At 40.7% G+C, this 23,538-nt stretch overlaps 1 protein-coding gene and 1 non-coding gene across 2 annotated transcripts; one reads left to right on the forward strand and one right to left on the reverse strand.

Annotated features, from left to right (window-relative positions):
- Positions 1–17,098: 17,098 nt before the first annotated feature.
- On the reverse strand, positions 17,099–19,414 carry LOC115717926 (uncharacterized). Its single transcript, XM_030646894.2, has one exon. It carries the CDS (start codon positions 19,412–19,414, stop codon positions 17,099–17,101), a length of 2,316 nt encoding a protein of 771 aa, XP_030502754.2.
- Positions 18,927–19,033, forward strand: LOC115715357 (small nucleolar RNA R71). The gene has a single exon (XR_004011233.2). It is a non-coding gene; the product is annotated as a small nucleolar RNA R71 (small nucleolar RNA).
- Positions 19,415–23,538: the final 4,124 nt, after the last annotated feature.

Below are 23,538 nucleotides of genomic sequence, written 5' to 3' on the forward strand. Positions count from 1 at the left end.
ATTGATACTACATACTCATAATGAATACAAAAATTTTAGGACATGGAACCTCTGCAAATTTTGGTACAGAGCAATGGCCATTGAGACGACAACAAGCACTATGTTGATTACGAATGAAGTGGAAAATTACTATCAAGAGATTGTACTTTTGCTCAACTAGTAAAAATAATGATGGAGAAACTCCAATGCAACCCTAATACAACACAAATACAATTGAAATACCAACTGAAGGAATGATGTCAACCACTACAAATCAAGGATGATAAAAGTCTGTTGTTCTACATATAGTTATTAAGCAAAGAAATTGATTTCACGCAGTACCCATTGTGTGTGAACACAATCAACAACACAGAAACACAAGCTTTTTTGGCAGCTAACCAATCAATGATGTACAACAATATGATGATGACAGCATATGACAATCACTTAGTATAGGCATATGTGTAGCAACCTTTATAACAACACAACAACAACAAATAAACAACTACTATCTGCACCAAGAATGTGATCAGTTCAAGTTGATGCTATTTTGGTCGATACTATGACTTTAACATCAGAGTCAACTATATAGCAACAAAAAAACTCCTCAAGAAGATGAATATTTTGACTTCACCGACTATGCCAAACTTGTTACTGTAGAAATGGTACAACAACTTGAAAACAACCAGAAAGAAGAAGAAGAAGAAGTCAAAAAACACAAAAATATTTATTGTTGACCGAGGTTTTCGGCAACTAATAAAATATTATAACGTTAGAGAGCTGTAAGAAAATTAGAGAAGGATTTTTACGTGGTTGGGGCGTTAATGAGCCTTAGTCCACGAGTCTTTGTTATTTATGGATGTATTTAATACAGAGAATGTATCTGGGGAGTGTTTCACTTTTATAAATACAGAGAATGTTCTTGGTGAGTATTTACTCTACTTCCTCTTATGCAGCCCAAGATTCTCGATCCCATTTAATGAGCTTTGAGGGGGTATTTATAGTGTTTTTGGTGGGGTGATCCCCAGAATTATCCTTACAAATGTATTTGTAAGTATCCATAAAGTTGGGCATTCCCAATGAATATACCATGGGTAATGCATGGTCAAATCTCTAGGTGCTGTAGGGTTTTTATGTGGAATGTCCTTATTGTCTTTTGACTGATGTGACTCTTCACAGTGTAGCCGTCGCTAGACTTAAATGATCATTACTTTGTAGCTGCTGGTTGGAGGTTGTGCCATCAGACTTTATTGCGTGTAGCAGTCCCAACACGCTTCCTCCCATGCGGCATTAAATGCGACTTGATTGCTCAGGAGAAACCTGACACGTCGTGGAGATGCCTTAACGTTACTTCGAGCTTCCAGGAGCATATGGGGTTCCATATGCCTTCTCCGGGAGCTACGTCCTGGAAGCCACCTTACAGCATAAAGACTTAGCAAATATTTTGGATTGTACATTGCTTGATCCACGTGTCTTTGTTTGGTTGGTCCACGTATATTGAGAAAAATTAGGGGCAACATTTACCCCCCAAGCCTTGTTTATTTGAAAAAATAAAACAAGGCTTGCTCAAGTGCTTCCGGTTGACTCCTCGGTTTCCTGACACGAGCTTTGAGCGCGTGAGGGTGTATTTAATGATGGCCTTTAATGCAGCGATTCACTTTTTGCAGAGGTTGATTCATTTCACGCCCATTGATTGATACGGCGCATTAATGGTGTCAGACGGATACTCAAACGTTTCCACCGCCTTAATTGCAAGCCAATCTGGTTCGTTGATTTCTGAGAATTCGAATCGTGCGCTTCCCCCACCGTTCGATTGGTAGGTGACGACGCCTGTTCCTCATGTAGCTTTGCCTATAAAAGCCACCACCTTTCCTTCATTTCGGTTACTTCCCATTTCTTGCCAACTTTGCTCAAATTTCCCAGAGAGAAAAAATTCTCAGACCCAGAAAAACACCTTTAAACACTTTGCAATTTTCTCCAGTTCTTCTTCGTTTGTTACTGTAAGTCCTTCTTGTCTTCATTTGATTCACAGCAGGACCCCCAGTCTCAACACTTCATTGTAAGTTCCTTGCACCCTTTGCTTCATTATTAATAGGCATGGCATGCTGTTACTTATCTGTTTGTTCTTTTCTGGGTTTGTATTCGAAGTTTTTGGGAATGCAAATGTTTAGATCCTTCATATAATCGGTTTGAGTTTACTGCTCTAGTGATAGGATTACTGTTGTCACGCATTTGTTGTTATTTTTTGTAGAAGACCATACGTTCTTCGTATAATGGTCGCTTAGGGCATAGGATAGATTGTTTTCTTTCTACTTTCTGCCTTTTCTTTTTCTTTAGTGCGCAATACCGTCTTCTGTGAATTTATTGCACCCGACTCTTGTCTAGGGAATCCTCCTAGGGTTTCCTGTATGACAGGTGTCCGGAGGGGGCCTCTTTCCAGCGGTTAGGGGGCCCCCATTCCCTTTTTCTTGGTTTAGGGTTTGGTATGGGGCCTAACTGCTGGAATCTTAACTCTTTTTACAGAATCGAAACATGTCTGCTTCTGGCTCAAAATCATCTAAGAAGAGCGGTAAGCGCCTGGCTACCCTCGAGGAGGTCTCCCTGGGTCCTGTTGCCCAGGAGGGGTACAAGTCTCGAGCGACCGGATGGGAGGCAGCCGAGCTTCACCCCACTCTAATTTGTCCCCATCAGCTGGAAAACATTGTGGAGGTAGCTGGAATCAAGCCTTCCACATCCGGGACCTACCACCGGCCACCTCGTGACACGGAGACGCCCAATCATAACTACGGTGGCTTTGGGGCCTGGAGCCAGACGCATTTGATGGCCGGGGCCATGCTTCCTCTCCAAGATTACTTTGTTAATTTCTTAGTTTTTGTCGGCCTTGCGCCATACCAATTTATTCCCCAAGCATACCGCCTGCTTTCAGGCTTATTTATTTTTTACTCCGCCCGGGGATGGGGCTCTCCCCGCCCGGCAGAAATATTGTATTTTTACGAACTTGTTTCTGTCCCCAAGAAGGGGGACAAACTTAAGGACGGTTTTTACGGGTTCCGGGCCCACCCTGCCAATGAAGGGGTGGTCCCGTATAATAGGCAAACTCATGTTAAGGAGTATCGCCATCGTTTTTTCTTCTCTTCCGGGTTCCGGGCAGTGGACCATCCGGAGCTCCTCACTGAGTGGGTCAGGATTCCTCCTTACGAACGGACCGCACCTACTCAGGTCTTTCTTCGGAAAGCCCAGGTCTTTGCCTCTTATGACCGGGCTGATCTTGACGTCGGGGGCCTGGTCACTACGGAGAATTGCAGGAAGGCAAAACTCATCCTTCCACACCAATCCGTGGAGGACTCTAACCTTTCCCAGGTTATCTGTCCCAACGTGAGGGCGCCGGTCGCGGAGAAGACCTTCCAGGATGAGATCATCGCCACTGCTGAGAAGAAGTACCAGGAATATCTCTACCGGAAGGCTCAGGAGAAGGCATACTCTAAGGCCCAGGCAGCTTCCGGGAGGCCACTTCGCGTGGGGAGCCCGGTTGAGAGAAGAAGTCAGGCGATCGCCGGGAAGCCCCTTCATATTGGGGACTCAGCGGAGAGAAGGGCTCCCAGGCCATAGCCTTCGGCTCAGGAGCCGAACACTAGGGCTCCTGGTGCCAGCACTTCCGGCTCCGGTGGTAAGTCTCCTTTAGCAGTTCATTATGTCCCTTCTGTTGGCGAGTATGCCAGTCTTAGGCCTGTAGGGTTCGATGAGCGTCTTTATAGGTTTAGGATACCCTCGACTCGGTGGGGAGACCATTTGAAGGAGTTTTATTTTTCCAACTTAGGAGATTTCCTAGGTCAGTCCCGGATGGGTTCTGGTCCTCCAGAGCCCGTCCCCTTAGGCCCTTCAGCTTATATTACATCCAGCTGGTTCCGGCCTTCGGACAGCTATCTCGGAGATGATGCTGCCAGCATCAAAATTCAGAACTTTGCTAGGGCCGAATTAGAGAGTCAGGGTAGGACTAGCTTGCTTGTCATATCTGAGTGTTGGTGGTTTCCCACGGATGTTCTAACACTTGCTTTCTTTCTTTTGTTGTAGCAGGTGCTTCCATGGACGCCATTTTTGCCAAACTTGCCGGGGTTCACACTCCTGAGACTCCTCCTCCCTTTACTTCTTCCTAGATGGCCCCCCCTCTAAAGATTTCTTCCAATGCTCCTCCAGACACTATTGACTTAGTGGATGACGAGGAGGTGCTCCCGGGAGAAGGTCAAGAAAAGCAATGGGGCTTTTCTGAGGAAGTTGAAGAAGGTGAAGGAGGGCACCGGGCTCTTCCTGAGGAAGTTGAAGAAGGTGAAGAAGAGCAAGAAATTGCTCTGATTCGCAAACGTAAAGGCAAAATGATTACCCAGGAGGAGCCCAAACGGCCACGGAGAGCTGATACTCCGACCCACGGTCTTGATGGCGGGGTCTCTCCCATGGAGGAACATACTGCCCCTCCCAATATTGTGCTGACTCCGGTTCCTGGAGACGAGGCGAGACAGGAGCTCCGGATAGCTAAACACAACTACGCCATGGACGAATACTCCCGGGGGTATGCTGAGGTGGAAGCCCTTAGGAGGGTCTTGCGAGTTGAGATGCAAAATACTCTCAACAACCCGGAATACCAGAATCCGTGGGATCTAAATTTGGACCCCCTGTCGGACTGGTTCGGTCGCTTCCTTGGGCCCACCTTAGCTCCCTTTGCTGCGGAGATGACTGGCGAGTTTGCGTCCCAGCTTACCCGGTGTGCACCTAAGCGGTTCGCTGCTTGTGCATCCTTGAACTCCATCTTCCAAGTCCAAGACCTCAGCCACTCTCTCACTGTGGTAAGTGTTTTGTAGTTTGCTTTTCCCCTTATTGTTTTCTTTTCTGGAGATTCTTACTTATACTTGCATTATTTTTTTAGCTTGCTGCTGAAGCCGGCCGTCTCTCCAAGAACATAATCAACCATGGCTTCGTCCTGTCGGATTTTGGGGACATGGACGAAGTCAGGAAGGTTCTTCAGGATCTTATTGCTGAGAGGCGGCTTTATCAGGAGGCTGCTGAGCGCCGGGAGGCCGCTGCCAAAGCTAATGAGGAAGAGGCTAAGCGGAGGGAGGCACAGGCGGAGGCAATGATCCGGGAGGAGGCCCTGCGGAGAGATAGGCTGGAGGCCAGGCACCAGGAGGAGCTGAGGACGGAAGGTGAAGCCATTGCAAGGGCCAGGCGGGAGCTTCGGGAGGCCAGGGAAGCCTTGGATGAGATGGCTGCCAAGGTGAGGTCCTTAGAGGAAACTCACCAGGCAAACTTAGAATCCAGGGCCACACTGGCCGCGGAGCTGAAGGAGCTCAGGGACTTCAAGGAACAAGCCTCAAAGAAGGCAAAAAGGGATGAGCTTCTTTCTCCCGTCTCCTGCAGCCGGTGCACCAAGCGTTTTGATGATGACGTCTTCATGGCTTGGTCTACAAACGACCAGAACATCAAGCTTACCTTCTACCCCAAACCCGAGGAGATGATTGCCAAATTTTGGGAGAAGAAGAAAAAGCTTGATGCCATGGTGGAGGCACGCATCGGACCTCGTCTCCCTCCGCGTATCGATTAGGCCGCTCCGAGTTTGACCCAGTACAACAAGGATTTCACTCTTTTTTTTATATATTTGTTTATTTACAACTATTTTTCTTTTATTTAAGACAATATCTATATAGCTGTTTTATTTAAAGGGGAGACAATTTCTAAGGCCTGTCCCCGGGCCATCTATATATATTTAGACCTACCTTTTAAGGCTAGGATTTTTATATTTATACATGATCTCTTTTGATGCACATATTTTTCTTTTGGACCTGTCCTTTGGATCAGGATGTTTATACTTATGTTTTTTTTTATGCATACTCTTTTTGACCTGCCCTTTGGGTTAGGATATTTTACTTAGTGACCTGCCCTTTGGGTCAGGATATTTTACTTAGTGACCTGCCCTTTGGGTCAGGATATTTTACTTAGTTTGTTTTTTGTCTATCCGTGCGGTATACCCTAGTACCCCCCTGAGTGGCATAGAAACTTTGTTTTTAAGGCACTCAGTTTTATTTAACATGCGGAGGCTGTATACATTTAGACGGTACAAACTCTTTAAACAAAATCTAAGTTATATTTTTGGCTATTGGTAATATTTTCTGAGGTGATCGGCATTCCAGGCCCTTGGCACAATGGTTCCATCCATCCTTTTTAGCTTGTAAGTGCCTGAGCCGATTTCGTCCTCGATTTCATATGGTCCTTCTCAATTTGGCCCAAGTACCCCCACTTCGGGTTCTTGGGTGGCTGGGAAGACTCTTCTTAAGACCATATCCCCAATAGCAAATTTTCTGTTTTTAACCTTGGAGTTAAAATACTTGGTCACCTTCTTTTGATAAGCCGCCATCCGTATTTGAGATTCATCCCGGAGTTCTTCAACTTGATCCAGGGCTTCTTGAAGCAAAGCCTAATTTGCGACTGGATCGTAAGTCGTTCTCCTGTGGGACGGGAATAACGTTTCTACCGGGACCATGGCTTCACAACCATACGCCATTGAAAAAGGCGAGTGACCGATCGTGGTTCTGGGGGTCGGCCGGTAGGCCCATAACACTCTTGGCAACTCTTCAGGCCAGTTGTTTTTGCAGGCCAGCAGCTTTTTCTTCAGGGTGACCTTTAGGATTTTGTTGACTGCTTCCGCTTGACCGTTTGTTTGAGGTCTGGCCACCGCGGAGAAGCTTTTCACTACTCCGTGTTGGTTGCAGAAGTCAGTAAATTCTTCGCAATCGAATTGCTTTCCATTGTTAGAGACTATTTTGTGAGGCAGGCCATATCGACACACTATGTTTTTGATAACAAAGTCTAGTGCTTTTTTAGCAGTTATGGTCTTCATGGGCTCAGCCTCCGTCCATTTGGTTAAGTAGTCTACTGCTACTATTGCATACTTTACTCCTCCTTTTCCTGTTGGCAGGGACCCAATAAGATCTATTCCCCATACCGCGAAGGGCCAGGGACTAGTCATCAGGGTGATTTCATTTGGAGGAACTCTCGGTATGTTCGCGAACCTTTGACACGAATCACACTTTTGGACGTAGTCTATACAATCTTTTTTCATCGTTGGCCAGAAGTATCCCTGTCTCAATATTTTCTTTGAGGGACTGGGTCCTCCCGTATGGTCTCCAGAGAACCCTTCGTGGACCTCTAGCATGATTTGTCTAGCTTCAGGGTCCGATACACACCTTAAATAAGGCATGCTGAGTCCTCTTCGGTAGAGAATTTGATCCATCATTACATAACGATGAGCCTGGTACTGAATCTTCCGAGACAGTGCCCTTTCTTGGGGCAACTCACCTTTTGTTATGTATTTTATGATGGGGACCATCCAGCTGGGTTCTTGCCCAACCGTTATTGTGGCCTCTTTTCTTTTGATGCTTGGCTCTGCCAAGCGCTCCACTGGTACTACCCCCAACTCTTCGATTTCGCTATCTGAAGCTAACTTAGCCAGACAGTTCGCGTGAGCATTCTTTTCTCGGGGGATTCTTTCTATTTTGTAGTCCGTGAACTCGTGGAGCAGCTCCCGGACTATTGTTACGTACGCGGCCATTCGCTCGCCGCGTGTTTGGTATTCTCCCGATATCTGGTTTACGACCAGTTGGGAATCACTATAGACTTCCACTCTTTTGGCTCCTACAGCTTTTGCTAATTTCAGCCCTGCTATTGGGGCTTCATATTCGGCCTCATTGTTTGAAGCTGCGAAGTCGAACCGCAGGGCTGCCTGGAGTCGCAGTCCGGCTGGTGCTATCATCGCCACTCCGGCTCCGGACCCATTTTCATTGGAGGCTCCGTCCACAAATACTCTCCATGTGGGGATTGGCGCTACCGGCATATTCGCGGTTGCCTCGGCTTCGTTGCATTCAGTAATGAAGTCCACCAAGGCTTGGCCTTTTATAGAAATTCGGGGCATGTAGTGCAAGTCAAATTGACTTAGCTCCATTGCCCACTTGAGGAGCCTTCCGGATGCTTCAGGTTTTTGAAGGACTTGACGGAGCGGGTGGTTGGTTAGTATCTTGATCGGATGTGCTTGGAAGTATGGCCTCAATTTCCTCGAGGCCATCAGGAGGCAAAAGACAAGCTTTTCAATGATGGGGTACCTCGTTTCGGCTCCTATCATGCGCTTACTGACATAGTACACAAGATGCTGAGTTTTCTCTTCTTCCCAGACTAGGGCAGCGCTGACCGCGTGTTCGGAGACAGCCAAATATAGAAATAGGTCTTCTCTGAGAACGGGTTTTGATAGGATAGGAGGCTTGGCCATGTGTCTTTTAGTTTTTTGAATGCCTCCTCGCACTCGTCCGACCATTCAAACTTTTGACACTTCTTCAGTATGTTGAAGAAGGGTATGCACTTTTCCGTGGACTGTGAGATGAAGCGGCTTAGGGCAGCTACCTTTCCGGTCAGGCTCTGCACATCTTTATGCTTTCTGGGGGATGGCATGCTCAGGAGAGCCTGGATTTTTTCCGGGTTTGCCTCAATCCCCCTTTGGCTGACGATGAAGCCCAGGAACTTCCCTGACTTGACCCCAAAGGTGCATTTCTTTGGGTTGAGCTTCATGCCGTATCTCTGGACTACTTCGAAACATTCCTTTAAGTCGCTTGCATGACTGTTGCATGCTTTGGACTTGACGAGCATGCCATCTACATAAACCTCCATATTTCGTCCCAGGAGGCCTTTGAACATCCGGTTGACCATTCTCTGGTAGGTTGCTCCGACGTTTTTCAGCCCGAAGGGCATGACTAGGTAACAGTATACCCTCTTATCGGTCCTGAAGCTAGTGCACTCCTGGTCTGCCGTATGCATCTTTATTTGATTGTACCCAGCATAGGCGTCCATGAAAGATAGTAGCTAGAATCCAGAATTGGCGTCTACCATCTGGTCGATCCTGGGCAGCGGGAAGCAGTCCTTCGGACAAGCTTTGTTTAGATCAGTGAAATCTATACAAACTCGCCAAGTCCCATTCGGCTTGGGTACCAGGACTGGATTGGCTAGCCACTCCGGATAGTATACGTCGCAGATCATGTCGTTGGTCAAAAGTTTATCCACCTCTTTCTCCAGAGCCTCAGCTTTCACCGAGTCGAGCGGGCGTCGCTTTTGCTGGACTGGCGGCATGTCCGGATTGATGTTGAGTACGTGGGTGATGACATGAGGGCTTATGCCAGTCATGTCTTTTAGCGCCATGCAAAGATGTCAATGGCGCCCTTCACTGTTTTTATTATTTTCTCTTTTTCCTCCGAATCTAGGTTCTTTCCCAGCCGGAGTACTTTGGTGGAGTCGAGGTCGCACACTGATAATTCCTTGACATCATCCATTGGTTCCACAATTCTTTCGGACCCCACACGGGGGTCTAACTCATCTTCTTCAGCCACTTCTGGCTCAATGGATTCCCGGACCATCAGTACGGGCAGGTGGGTTGCGACATTGTAACATTGCCTTGCTTCCCCCTGGTTTCCTCTCACAGTCCCGATCCCAGCTTCCTGGGTAGGGAACTTCAGGCACAGGTGCCGAATGGATGTGACTGCGCCAAAATCTACCAAGGCCGGTCGGCCGAGGATCGCGTTGTAAGCAGTTGGATAGTCCACCACCACGAAAGTGCAGTATTTAAATGTGCTCTGGGGGGTGTCCGGGCACAAGGTGACTGGGAGCCTTACTTTTGCCATTGGGATAAGTGTCGTCCCATTAAACCCTGTGAGTTGGGACCCACTTGGCGAGAGGTCTCGGTCCGTCAAGCCTATTGCGGTGAAGGCCTCCTTGAAGAGTAGGTTCACGGAACTTCCATTGTCAATTAAGACTCTGGCCACCACTTTATTAGCGATGGGGGTCTCTATGACCAATGGGTCATGATGAGGGAAGCGCACCGTCTTGGCGTCTTCTTCCGTGAACGTGATGGGTTGGTCCATCAGCCGGGGCCTTTGAGCTGGGAGTTGAGTAACCTCCCAAACCTCATTATGTTTCACGGCCCCTGCGTATCGTTTGAGCTCCTTGCGAGTAGTTCCTCCGATATGGGGACCTCCGGAGATCATGGCTACCCTCCCGTTAGGTCTGGGCGGCAGACCGGGGATGTGCTGGGCGTCGCCCGCGGGAGCAGTTGGAGCTAACGCTCCTGCTGTACTCCCCGGTGTTCCCTGAGGCACACCCACAGTCGCCTGGCCCGGATTAAGGTGAGGCAGCCTATTTTTGATCCACTCATAGAGGTGGCCCAACCGGATTAGGTTTTCAATCTCGTCCTTGAGATTCTTGCATTCATTGGTGCTATGACCAATGTCGTTGTGGTACTCGCATCTTTTGCTCGGATCTCTCCGGGAGCTATCCTTGTACAACGGTTGTGGTCTCCGGTAGTGTGTATTTTGCCTAGTAGCAAAGTACACACGCTCTTGGGAGTCCGACAGCTCCGTGTATTGAGTGTACTGGGGAGTGTACCCCCTTTTTTGGCGCTTCTCCCCCGTCGGGGTGCTGCCCTTGGAGGACCTTTTACTCCTCGAGCCCTGGGAAGGGCCTGCCAGGCTAGCAGTCGGAGCAGAGTGCGAAGGAGTTTGTCCATTCATTCCGGACGGGTTGCCAAAATGGGATGATGCTGGCGCCAAGGCCTGGCCCTGACTATATCCGGGGGTGGCAGAGAATTGTATGCCGCTTGTTTGTGGAGTTGCGGTCGGGGCAGTACCCGAGGGCGATACTCCGGGCATGTACCCTGCTATCCCGGTGGGATAGTATCCTCCATAAGCCACTATTTGGGCTTCTTCGAGGTTGATATATTTTTGGACTCTCTTCTGGAAGTCCTGAAGGCTAGCAGCTCCTTCTTGCTGTAGTTCATTCCAGAAAGGAGTCCCCGTACGGATGCCTGCTTGGAGAAGCGCAAGCTGTTGTCCGTCGTCAACTTTCTTGGTTTTCGAGGCTTCCTCTCGGAACCTCTTTATATGGTTTTTCAAGGTCTCGGTAAGCAGGTTCTTAATATTAGTCAAGGCACTGACCTCCAGGTTGACCTTTCTTGCGGCAACAAACTGTTGGGTTTTATGCCCTAAATAAAACTCTTTACAATCTGATTAGTTATCAATATAAGAAATTTAAAGTGATTGATCTTTGCATGAATTCTACATGCTAATGGTTTAAACATGTTTATTACATTTACACACAAAATCAGTTAAATCCAGATCATATGTTTATTCACAATTACAGTATCGTCAACACAGTGGAATGTGATTGTGATCATATGTATCAAAAGACTTGGTCCCTGTTCCATCAGTGTTATTGGGTTTACACTAATGTGATAATCAGCGATGATGTGTACTTACACTTGGAGTAAGTGTTATGTTCTTTCCAGGACATTAGTAAAGTATACTAGTTTCGAATGTATGGAGTATACATTGGACTGGACCGATATTGCAACTAAGTTAAGATAATACAAACTTACCGTTATACATATCTTTCCAAGTCAATATCAGTAGTTGATCTTAAGATTAAAAGAATCTAAATCCTGATATGCTTAGGCTCAACTCAGGAGTGCTATTCATGTTCTTAGATTTATTAGTTAAGCCTACTTTTGGGTCAGGGTGATACGTATATTTTGGGAACATGATAGTATGATTGAGTGGGAGTGCTGAACATAAATATGGAATCTATAGCTTCTACTGGTGTATAGAAGTCAAGTGATGATTCCCTTCGAGCTTAGCAAATAGAAGTAAATGGATGAGCTCTTGTTTAACTGACTAATTATTAGATCACTAAACACCATTTACAGGTAGCTAAGTGTTTTAAGGGGCAAAATACATTGAGGGGTGAGAACGGTAAAGAAATCCCATCTCGATGTAGATCATCTATATAGAGGATCTTTAAATCACAATAAGATTATAACAATGGTTAAATGAGATAGTATATTGATATCGTGGAACATACAATATGCTCTATATAAGTCTGAGAGTGCAATTCTAAGTTCTAAGAGTGGATTCAACGAAGAATTAATAAGTAGGAATTTACTTAGTAAATTTGGTTCACTTATTGGAAGCTCAGCATATAGATCCATGGTCCCCATTCTAGTTGAGAACATTCTGCTTGTAAGACTCATTAATTGATTCGTGATTGATCAATTATAATTCTAAAGTTAGACTATGTCTAATTTTATAAATTTTCACTAAGCAGGGGTGAAATTGTAAAGAAAAGAGTTTCTAGGTTTATTTATTTATTAATGGACTTTATATTTCTAATTAATAATTAAATTAAATGACAATATTATTTAATAATCTATTTTAGTTATTAAATAATTAGTTTTGGCATTTAAAAGGTTAGAATTGGAAAATTGGCGTTTTTTGAGAAAATAGAGATAAAATTTGATAAAACAGCAAAATCAAGTGAGGCCCAATACTACACCATGGTCGGCCACTTAATGTGGGATTTCAAATTAATATTTTCATTATTTTAATGCCAAATAATTCCTAACCTAAACCTAGTAGTTGCCTATAAATAGAATGTGATGGCTCAGTCAAATCACAAGTTTTCACAAGCCTTTCTGACAGAAATTTCTCTCTTCAGAAAACTGAGCCTTCCCCACTTTCTATACCTGGCCGAAACCCTCTCTTCTCTTTTCCCTTCATCAATTTCGTGACCCTAGTGAAAGAGTAAGTGCCCACACACAGCAAGCAGTAACTCAATCATAGATTGGAAGACTGTGAAGGATCAAACTTGAAGAAGAAGGACATTCGGGCTCAGATCTTGATTATACTCTGCTACAGAAATGATTCAAGGGTTAGAGATCTGAGTGGAAGGAGACATTAATTCTGCTGCATCAATGTAAGGTTTTCTTAACTTTATATGTGTTTAATTTATCGTTTTAGAAAGTTCATATTTAGGGTGTTTAAACAACATACTTGTGAGTAGATCTAAGATCCTGGTAAAATATATTCCAACACAAACTGCCTCCGGAAATTGTTCTGTAGCTTGTTCCAACAGCCCACGGATCCTGGTTCTAGCTTCTTGAACCATTCCTCCGCGGTCCCACTTAAAGTAAGTGGGAAGCACAGACATTTGGCGTCATTGCTGACTCTCATGACCGTCATGACATGGTTGAACCGTGATAAGTGGTCGCTAGGATCGGAGTTCCCGGTATAAGCTGCCATTTCGGGCATCTTGAAGTTCTTAGGGAGTTCCGCCTCCAGGATGTGCTTAGCACATGGCTCCCGGTCCTCGCTATCTGAGTCGGAGTCGTCCCCATTCTGCCTTCGGGAGACTCGGGCAATGTCTTTTCGAAGTATGGCGAGTTCCGCCATAATTCCTTCATTTAACGTACCCGTGGAGACCGCGGGTCCGTATCTTTTTTGGTCAAGGTGATCCCGGAGGTCACCTTGGTTCCCATTGATTTGATTTCTCAGATCAACGGGAGGACACCTCTGTCCTCTCCTTCCTCTACCCCCGGGCTCTTGGTGCACGGAAACGCTTTTTCGGTCCTCTCAATCCTGAGGGCCAAAGCTCCCTTTTTGGGGCTTGCCCCTCTGCGGACCTTTCCCTTTAGGGAAATCTGAGCGGACCTTTCGCGGATCCTGCGCCTTTTTCTTTCGCCCTGGGGTAGAGGTAGGGTTTTTTGTTTGGTTCCCTTCAGCAGGGTACCTTATAGGGCTAGGCTCTCTAGATTTCTGCTGTTGGGAACTAGGCGAGGCCGTCTCTGGTTCCTTGCCAAGTCCAGCAGTCATTGCCTTGGTATGCACGTGAATGCCAGCCGCCTCCATGGCTTTTTGCATGGCCAGCATCACTTCTTGCATTTTTTTGGTTTGTGCTTTCTGAGCTTCGATCTCAGCTTCGTGATCGATAGCTTTTTGTCTGAGAAGCACCAACTCTGAGTAACTACCTTCATCGTAGGCATACTCATCGAGGTTTCCCTCGTAGTCATCGTCTAGAATTCCTTCTTCTTCCTCGGAACTCTCAGCTGCTCTTGAGGCTACATCTTCCTCATTTGGGTCTTGAGCATCTTCTAGAGGGCGAGGCTGACGAGTACTTCTAGTCTCCACCATGTTTGTGAAGACAAGTGTTCGTTTACAGTAGCTTTCTTCAGCTCTCAATGAAAGCACCAAAATGTTGACCAAGGTTTTCGGCAACTAATAAAATATTATAAAGTTAGAGAGCTGTAAGAAAATTAGAGAAGGATTTTTACGTGGTTGGGGCGTTAATGAGCCTTCGTCCACAAGTCTTTGTTATTTATGGATGTATTTAATACAGAGAATGTATCTAGGGAGTGTTTCACTCTTATAAATACAGAGAATGTTCTTGGTGAGTATTTACTCTACTTGCTCTTATGCAGCCCAAGATTCTCGATCCCATTTAATGAGCTTTGAGGGGGTATTTATAGTGTTTTTGGTGGGGTGATCCCCAGAATTATCCTTACAAATGTATCTGTAAGTATCCATAAAGTTGGGCATTCCCAATGAATATACCATGGGAATGATGTCGCCCAAATTAATTACACTGCGGTCGCGGTAGTAAACGGGCTATATGTCGTATCCACAGGGAGGAAAAGTACACTCAAAAAGACAGTTAGTAATTTTACGAAAATAAAATATGAACCTTGAATGTGATGAGAATATTGAGAAAATGATTTTTAAAATTAAATAAGTAATTAAAATGAGAAGTGATCAGAAAATGATTATGGAAGACACAAGCTTTGTACATGCAATTATATTTTCCTAATAAAATTGATTCTTTAACCTCAACTATAATTCTACACCATTAATTATAGTTGGAAAATGTGTATAATTAAGCTCACTAGAAAAATATGTTCTCTAATTAAATTAATACTACTTCTAAAAATACTATCATATTACATAATTTAAATCGACAAAATACCACCGGCAGAATGCAGTAAAAATCATATAATATAATAAACACTCTAATAATTAATAGCCTAACTTACATAAGAAAAGCATGACTGAACTTATATAAAAGGTACTATTAAATTTAAAGTGTAATTTAGAAGAAGATAAATTTAATATAACAAATGTGAAAATGAAGAACAAAGAGAATCAATATATTAGAACAATAAAAATTGCATGAACTTACACTTGAGTCTTGCCAAAGAAATTAGCCTAGAAAAGGCATTGTCTTTACACCAAAATTAATAAAGTAAAATAAAGAAGAAGAAAAGAAAAAGATAAAATTTTGGTATAATAACTCTAGATAAAATCTGATTTTTGCTTTCCTCCATGGTCCTATTTATAGAGCCAAAATACTTCCAAGTCTGATATTTTTCGTGTTACACTTAGTGGAGAAAATGGCACAAAAAGTTGAGAAATGGTATCATAGAATTCTGTGCGTGTAAATCGTACTGAGGGAAAGTGGCTTCGTGATCACGCACTCCTCTTTTTGGAACAGAAAAGTTGATTTCCACGTGTCAAGCTCAGGGACTTCCATTAGTCTTGCATGTTAGGTAGCTGAAGGAAAACAACTTTAATCTCTTGTTGAAAGCTGAAACCAATTACATTGGGCCTTATGTGATTTAATGGGCCACGTGAATGCATAAACTCAAGTAGATCACTCTTCCATGTTGACTCAATTAAGTGGACTTATAAATGTGATTGAAAATTGAGAAAGATGGAAGTTGGGCCACGTTATTGAACCCAATCAAATGGACATCTCACTTGGTTAAGTTTGTAGTAACTTGGGCTTTTACACAAACTTTTTATTATACCACTTTGCTCAAATCTGAAAAATAATACACAAATTAAAATAAATTAAATATTTCCAATTAAAATAAATTCACCATTAAAAATAAGAAATATTTAATTTATATTAATTATATGTGCACAAATAAAGGCTTAAAATGTATCAATTTGAACCTTTATCACAACCCCCAACTAGCTTATTACTAGTCTCTAGCAATTCAAGCGAACAAAAATAGTGTCAACAAAATATTTTCAGGTCAAAATTTTTAAAAATAGCACAATTATTCAAGCAAAATGTTAGTAACAAGCCAATAAGAACTATACAGAATTACCTTGAATAAATCTAGAGTGTGAGTGTGTGCACCAAACCTGAACCTCCTTACCGCAAACCATAACACATAAATGCTTTCGAAAAATGTACCAAGTAGAAGTCTCAACTCCATTACCCTCACAGGTTTTTGAAATATTTATTCATGGCTAAGGATTTCACTCATGGAGTTGGAAGTTGAGAAGTGAGCATTCGAAATGGATAGATCAATTTAGGACAAATATTTGAATAAATATTGAAACGAAGATAAGTTATGAATTATTTGGACAACCGCCATAAAGAGTACCACAAACCAGCTTTTCGGGACTTTTAAGCGAAAATAGACAATCTTTTACATTTATTCTAGGAGCCATAACAAATGAAAAATTAAATACAAACTTTTCTTTCTTTCTATTTTTTTTTTTTTTGACTAAGAGGCAACATATAATAATAGAAATGTTGCTCTTGTATCATTTTTTTTCTTTTTTTTACAAGAAAATAATTACAAAAAGGCTCCCTAATAAGATTTGTCTATAAAAATTATCCCTTAAAGCAACATCCAATCAAACCCTAGTACCATGTCCAAAATAATTATAACCATTTCTAAGAATTAATAAAAATTCAAAAATTGTTTTCTCAAATCTCGCCACTCACAAAAACATAAACACTTAAACTTGGTAGCTTTTCTAAGCAAATATGTGCTAACAACCATCTTACCACAAAGTTTGGCATGTGCACTTTGTAACTCCAGAAAAATTCTAAGCAATAAAGATAGCAAAAATTGGCTTGAAAATAATATTTTACAAGAATAAATGAATAATTTTTGAAAAATTTGACCATGAAAATATTAATATGACAAAAAATTAAGAAAAACGCTTGAATATGCTCACCACCCCCAACTAAAATCAGACAGTGTCCTCAATGTCTAAATATATAAAAAATTAAAAGAATAGGGAAAGAGAACACCTGGAGAGCAAGCAACCATGATCCTCGAAAAAAAAAACAAAACAAAAACAAAGGAAATAAATAGTGAATAAAATATAAACATAAACAGAAATAGAAACAACCTGATCATTCTGGGTAGGCCAGAGTCACAAAGGTGATCTCCTCAGGTAAGCCTACCCTCTTACCAGAATTTGTCAATATCGCACATGGACCTGAAGAAGCGTTTCATAGATCGGGTTTGGAATCGCAAATTCTCATAATGCGACGGTGATGCTTCATCTTGGGACATCTCAAGAATGGAAGAAACATTAGCTTCCTCAGGTGGATAAAGCATATTTTCAGTATCAAAGTCATGGAGGAGATCATTTAAAGAATCAGAATCATCATGCAAAAGAACTTCCTCCTCAACAATTGTGTCTATCACATCAGTATGATAGCAATCTTCCTCCTCGTCTGGTGGTTGTTTCGCAACATGAAAAATGTTGACCTCCATAGTCATATTCCCGAAAGATAATTTCATGAGACCATTCCTACAGTTAATGAGAGCATTGGTTGTTGCAAGGAAAGGCCTACCGAGAATGATGGGAATTTTTGACTCAGTATTAACCTCAGACTGAGTGTCCAAAATCAAAAAGTCAGCGGGGTAATAGAATTTTCCAACTTTAATCAAGACATCTTCAACTATTCCTCGTGGCTTTTTAATTGAGCGGTCAGCCAATTGTAGCACCACAGATGTGGGCTTGATTTCTCCTAAGCCTAGTTGCAAGTAAATTGAATAAGGCATGAGATTAACACTTGCGCCTAAGTCTAGGAGAGCTTGACCAAATCCTTGTGTCCCAATTTGGCAAGCGATTGTAGGACAACCTGGATCTTTGTATTTGATCGGTATCTTTTGTTGAATCACCGCACGTACTTGTTCTGTCAAGAATGCAGTTTTCTTGACATGGTGTTTTCTTTTCATGGTGCATAAATCCTTGATGATCTTGGCATATGCTGGTACTTGTTTGATCACATGCAAGAGAGGCAGGTTGATCCTCACTTGTTTTAAATTTTCTAGGATTTCACCATGATTTTCCAGTACCTTCCTAGAAGATTTCAAAGCTTGAGGGAAGGGCACCTTCACTGGAGGGTTCTGTGGCATATTAGCATCTGGAGCAGGCATTGGTGCACTAGTGGTCTTAGGTAATGGTGATAGTGTACTTTGACCACTTCGAGTAGTTATGGCATTAACCCCCTTAAGATTAGACTCTGAAGAAGTAGAGGTTTGTGCCATATGTTGCCCTTTGGGAGTGATTAGAGGTTGAGCGGGAAGCTTACCACGCTCTTGAATGGCTGAAGAATCATTTAACTTTGTTAATTGAATCTTTATGTCCTTCAATTCCTCTATCACCTGAGCAAAATAAGTCCTGAACTCTAGTTGAGAGTCTGCGAGAATTTTCATGGAATTCTCAAGAGAATTATTTTGTTGATCAGGTTTCCATTGGCTCCCAGATGCTTGATTTTGACTTGTATCCTTCCAACTGAAATTGGGATGGTTACGCCAACCAGGATTGTATGTGTTGGAGTAGGCATTATAAGCCTTCGTGTAATGCCCTAAGGCATTACACTGTTCCTCATCTCCTCCCCTCAACATACTAAGACTAGGGCACTCTTGTGGTTGATGATTAGTCCCTCCACAAATGAAGCATGGTTCTTGCTTTTCCACTTTTGCAGCCATCTGGAGTGCTTTACCTTCTTGAGTTTTGAAAGCCTCAAATTGTTTTTTCAAAGCTTCAAGTTGAGCTTTCACACTATCCTCCTCCTTCAATTGGTAGACTCCGGCTGTTCGTGGCTTGTCCGTAGGACTTGGCGCATTCCATGTGTATGATTTTTCAGAGATTTCTTCAAGATATTCCAAAGCTTCTTCGGGATCTTTCTGAAGGAAGTCGCCATTGCACATCATTTGTACAAATTGTCTTTTGTCGGCTGTGAGACCGTCGTAGAAATAGCTGACAAGACGCCAACTTTCGTATCCATGATGTGGGCACTGGCCCATCAAATCTTTAAACCTCTCCCAGACCTGATGAAATGTTTCGTGGTCCTTTTGGGTGAAGGTAGAGATTTGCCTCTTAAGGTTGCAGGTCTTATGGGGTGGGAAAAATTTAAAGAAAAATACTTTTGTCATTTCTTCCCATGTCCCAATAGACCTTGGCCTTAAAGAATACAACCAACTTTTGGCTTTTTCCTTGAGTGAGAAAGGAAAGAACTTTAATCTCACCAAGTTTATGATGTCAGCATGGTTGTTGAATGTGGCCACCACCTCTTCGAAGGCCTGAATATGCACATATGGACTCTCATTTTCCATACCATGAAAGGTTGGTAAAAGTTGAATCATGCCAGGTTTGAAATCGAAGTTGGGCATATTCATGGGGTACATTATGCATGAAGGTGTGGCTGTACGCGTAGGATGTAGATAATCCTGTAGCGTTCTTGGTTGGATTTCCTGTTGTTGAGCCATCATTGGCAGTGCAGGAAGTATGGGTGATGGTGGTGAATGAGAACGAGTGGAAAAAGACGATTTAGGAGAGTTTTCTAAAATTTCAATTTGTTGTTTTACAAATCTCCCTAATCTGTCTCTATTTCATGACATTCACTTTTTTTTTTTTGTATTTTCACTTGTTAAATAACGTAAATTACAACTATGTAATAATGCAAGGGTATTCACACAAGATATTCCCAGGCCGATTGGGAAGGTTGCCAAGGTACCGCTTCGTCCCACACTTTTACTAGAACTCCCCGGGGTTGCTAGAAAGTGTAGAGGGTACTCTACCACAAACCTTTAAAGCCAATCTTTCTTAGACAGAACAATCTCAGTTTGTACCACTTTTACCATTACACAATTGGGTTTACACTAAAAAGTTTATGAAAATATTTTATACACATTTTTTTTTTTTTTTGCCTAAAAAAATAAAAGTCTGCAACTAACCTAAAATAAATAAAATAAAAAAATAGCTAATCCTAAAAAAAAAAGTATACAAAATAAAATAATGTACCAAAAAAAACTAACACCCTAATATAGCAAAATAATAAATACAACTAACAAATAAACTAAAAAAAAAAAAATTAAACTACTTGTTTCTTTTTTTTTTACTAAAAGGGTAAAGAAGAAATAAAAAAAAAATAATAATATATAATGATTTTTTTTTTTTTTGAATCTATATATAACTAAAAAAAAACTAAATTATATTATATTAACTAAAAAGTTTTTTTTTATTTTTTTTTAAAAAAAAAAGAGAGAGAGAAAAGAAAGAAAATAAAAATAAAAAAAATAAATCTACTATACTAACCTCTTGTAGCGCAGAAACCTCCCCGGCAACGGCGCCAAAAATTGATGTCGCCCAATTAATTACACTGCGGTCGCGGTAGTAAACGGGCTATATGTCGTATCCACAGGGAGGAAAAGTACACTCAAAAAGACAGTTAGTAATTTTACGAAAATAAAATATGAACCTTGAATGTGATGAGAATATTGAGAAAATGATTTTTAAAATTAAATAAGTAATTAAAATGAGAAATGATCAGAAAATGATTATGGAAGACACAAGCTTTGTACATGCAATTATATTTTCCTAATAAAATTGATTCTTTAACCTCAACTATAATTCTACACCATTAATTATAGTTGGAAAATGTGTATAATTAAGCTCACTAGAAAAATATGTTCTCTAATTAAATTAATACTACTTCTAAAAATACTATCATATTACATAATTTAAATCGACAAAATACCACCGGCAGAATGCAGTAAAAATCATATAATATAATAAACACTCTAATAATTAATAGCCTAACTTACATAAGAAAAGCATGACTGAACTTATATAAAAGGTACTATTAAATTTAAAGTGTAATTTAGAAGAAGATAAATTTAATATAACAAATGTGAAAATGAAGAACAAAGAGAATCAATATATTAGAACAATAAAAATTGCATGAACTTACACTTGAGTCTTGCCAAAGAAATTAGCCTAGAAAAGGCATTGTCTTTACACCAAAATTAATAAAGTAAAATAAAGAAGAAGAAAAGAAAAAGATAAAATTTTGGTATAATAACTCTAGGTAAAATCTGATTTTTGCTTTCTTCCATGGTCCTATTTATAGAGCCAAAATACTTCCAAGTCTGATATTTTTCGTGTTACACTTAGTGGAGAAAATGGCACAAAAAGTTGAGAAATGGTATCATAGAATTCTGTGCGTGTAAATCGTACTGAGGGAAAGTGGCTTCGTGATCACGCACTCCTCTTTTTGGAACAGAAAAGTTGATTTCCACGTGTCAAGCTCAGGGACTTCCATTAGTCTTGCATGTTAGGTAGCTGAAGGAAAATAACTTTAATCTCTTGTTGAAAGCTGAAACCAATTACATTGGGCCTTATGTGATTTAATGGGCCACGTGAATGCATAAACTCAAGTAGATCACTCTTCCATGTTGACTCAATTAAGTGGACTTATAAATGTGATTGAAAATTGAGAAAGATGGAAGTTGGGCCACGTTATTGAACCCAATCAAATGGACATCTCACTTGGTTAAGTTTGTAGTAACTTGGGCTTTTACACAAACTTTTTATTATACCACTTTGCTCAAATCTGAAAAATAATACACAAATTAAAATAAATTAAATATTTCCAATTAAAATAAATTCACCATTAAAAATAAGGAATATTTAATTTATATTAATTATATGTGCACAAATAAAGGCTTAAAATGTATCAATTTGAACCTTTATCAGGTAATGCATGGTCAAATCCCTAGGTGTTGTAGGGTTTTTATGTGGAATGTCTTTATTGTCTTTTGACTGATGTGACTCTTGACAGTGTAGCCGTCGCTAGACTTAAATGATCATTACTTTGTAGCTGCTGGTTGGAGGTTGTGCCGTCAGATTTTATTGCGTGTAGCAGTCCCAACACGCTTCCTCCCATGCGGCATTAAATGCGATTTGATTGCTCAGGAGAAACCTAACACGTCGTGGAGATGACTTAACGTTACTTCGAGCTTCCGGGAGCATATGGGGTTCCATATGCCTTCTCCGGGAGCTACGTCTTGGAAGCCACCTTACAGCATAAAGACTTAGCAAATATTTTGGATTGTACATTGCTTGATCCACGTGTCCTTGTTTGGTTAGTCCACGTATATTGGAAAAAATTAGGGGCAACATTTATCATCACTGATAAACAACACGAAACAATTGAAAAATGACAGATTTACAAGGATAAAGATACATTAATAAGTGTCATATGCTACTTTGCAATCAAAAAAATATTTCAATACAAGGTAATTAAATCTTGCTCTAAACAATACAATATTGTTTGTTTGGACTCAAATTACAAATAGAGTTTAAAGGCTTCAAAAAATGAAAACACAAAAACATTCATAATTAGAAGTTATGAAGAAGAACACACATGTATAGCTCCTATAAGATTTGGAGATCAACGACAAGCAACTCCAAAGTTGATGCATATATTAGCCCAATTTTGTAAAATTAAACTCCAATAGTGGTGTATAATGTTGTCCAAATTTAGCACATGTTAAATGTTGTACCAAATTTAGCACAAAATATAGAATGAGCCAAAATTTACACCACAATAAATATTAATTTTTTTTATTTATTCTTTTACTACTTATTAATGTAATTAATTATTTTTTACAATTTATTTATATATTTAATAGAATTTTATATAATTTCAATAAAAATTTAATGTTCTATGTTGATTTTTTTTACACATTTTTATCAAAAAAAGATTAATTTTACCCTAAATATTGAAGCTCTATTATAAAATTTAGACCAAAATATAATATTGACCAATTTTTTTAGCTCAAATACACCATCTATTGGAGATGATAAGAAAAATACTAAGGGATGTGCTAAACACCATAAATAGTGACATACCGTTATTGGTGCACTTTAATATCGAGTCTCACAAATTTTGATTTAGTGACTCATATAAAAAATTGCTAACCAATTCTTAAGTATCATATCTGTATAGTGTTGGGCATCTTAAGTTGCTAAATAATAATGTTCTTTTAAAAATAAAAAAATAATTTATCAGAAAAATATTCTACAAAAGAAAAAAATTATTCATAAGAAAAATCGAAAAAAAAAAAAATCATTAAAAGAACTCACAAAAATTGTAAAAAAAAAAATTGTCATTCATAACAAAAAAAAAATAAAATCATTAAAAAAAACAAAGTTGTTCTAAAAAGAAATTATACAAACAAAAATAATTAAAAGACAAAAATAAGTTTTTTTGTTTTTTTGTGAAGATGCATTCTTCTATAAATGCTATATGATATATGTATTATATTAAAGATTGGTGTCTAATAACATTACGTGCTATCTTATTATTATAATTAAGGGTAAATAGCGGCAAAATCCCCAATACTTTCATTTTGGTTTCACTAAACCCCGAAAATCTAAATTTGTGCGGGTAAACCCCCAAAACTCGTATTCTGTTAGCAATTTACCCTTTCCGTCCAAATTTAGTTGTTTAGTACCAGGTTGGCTTGTCCACGTGGACACAATATACACGTGGCACAATTTTATTAGTCCACGTAAAAAGTTATTTAAAAAAAATTAAAAAATTAAA

This window comes from Cannabis sativa, chromosome 5 (genome assembly GCF_029168945.1).
Source record: "Cannabis sativa cultivar Pink pepper isolate KNU-18-1 chromosome 5, ASM2916894v1, whole genome shotgun sequence".
In the NCBI taxonomy this organism is placed as follows: domain Eukaryota; kingdom Viridiplantae; phylum Streptophyta; class Magnoliopsida; order Rosales; family Cannabaceae; genus Cannabis; species Cannabis sativa.

What these genes read in the sequence shown, in the direction of transcription:
- LOC115717926 (XM_030646894.2), bottom strand. Translation starts at nt 19,414, where the DNA reads ATGGCTCAACAACAGGAAATCCAACCAAGAACGCTACAGGATTATCTA.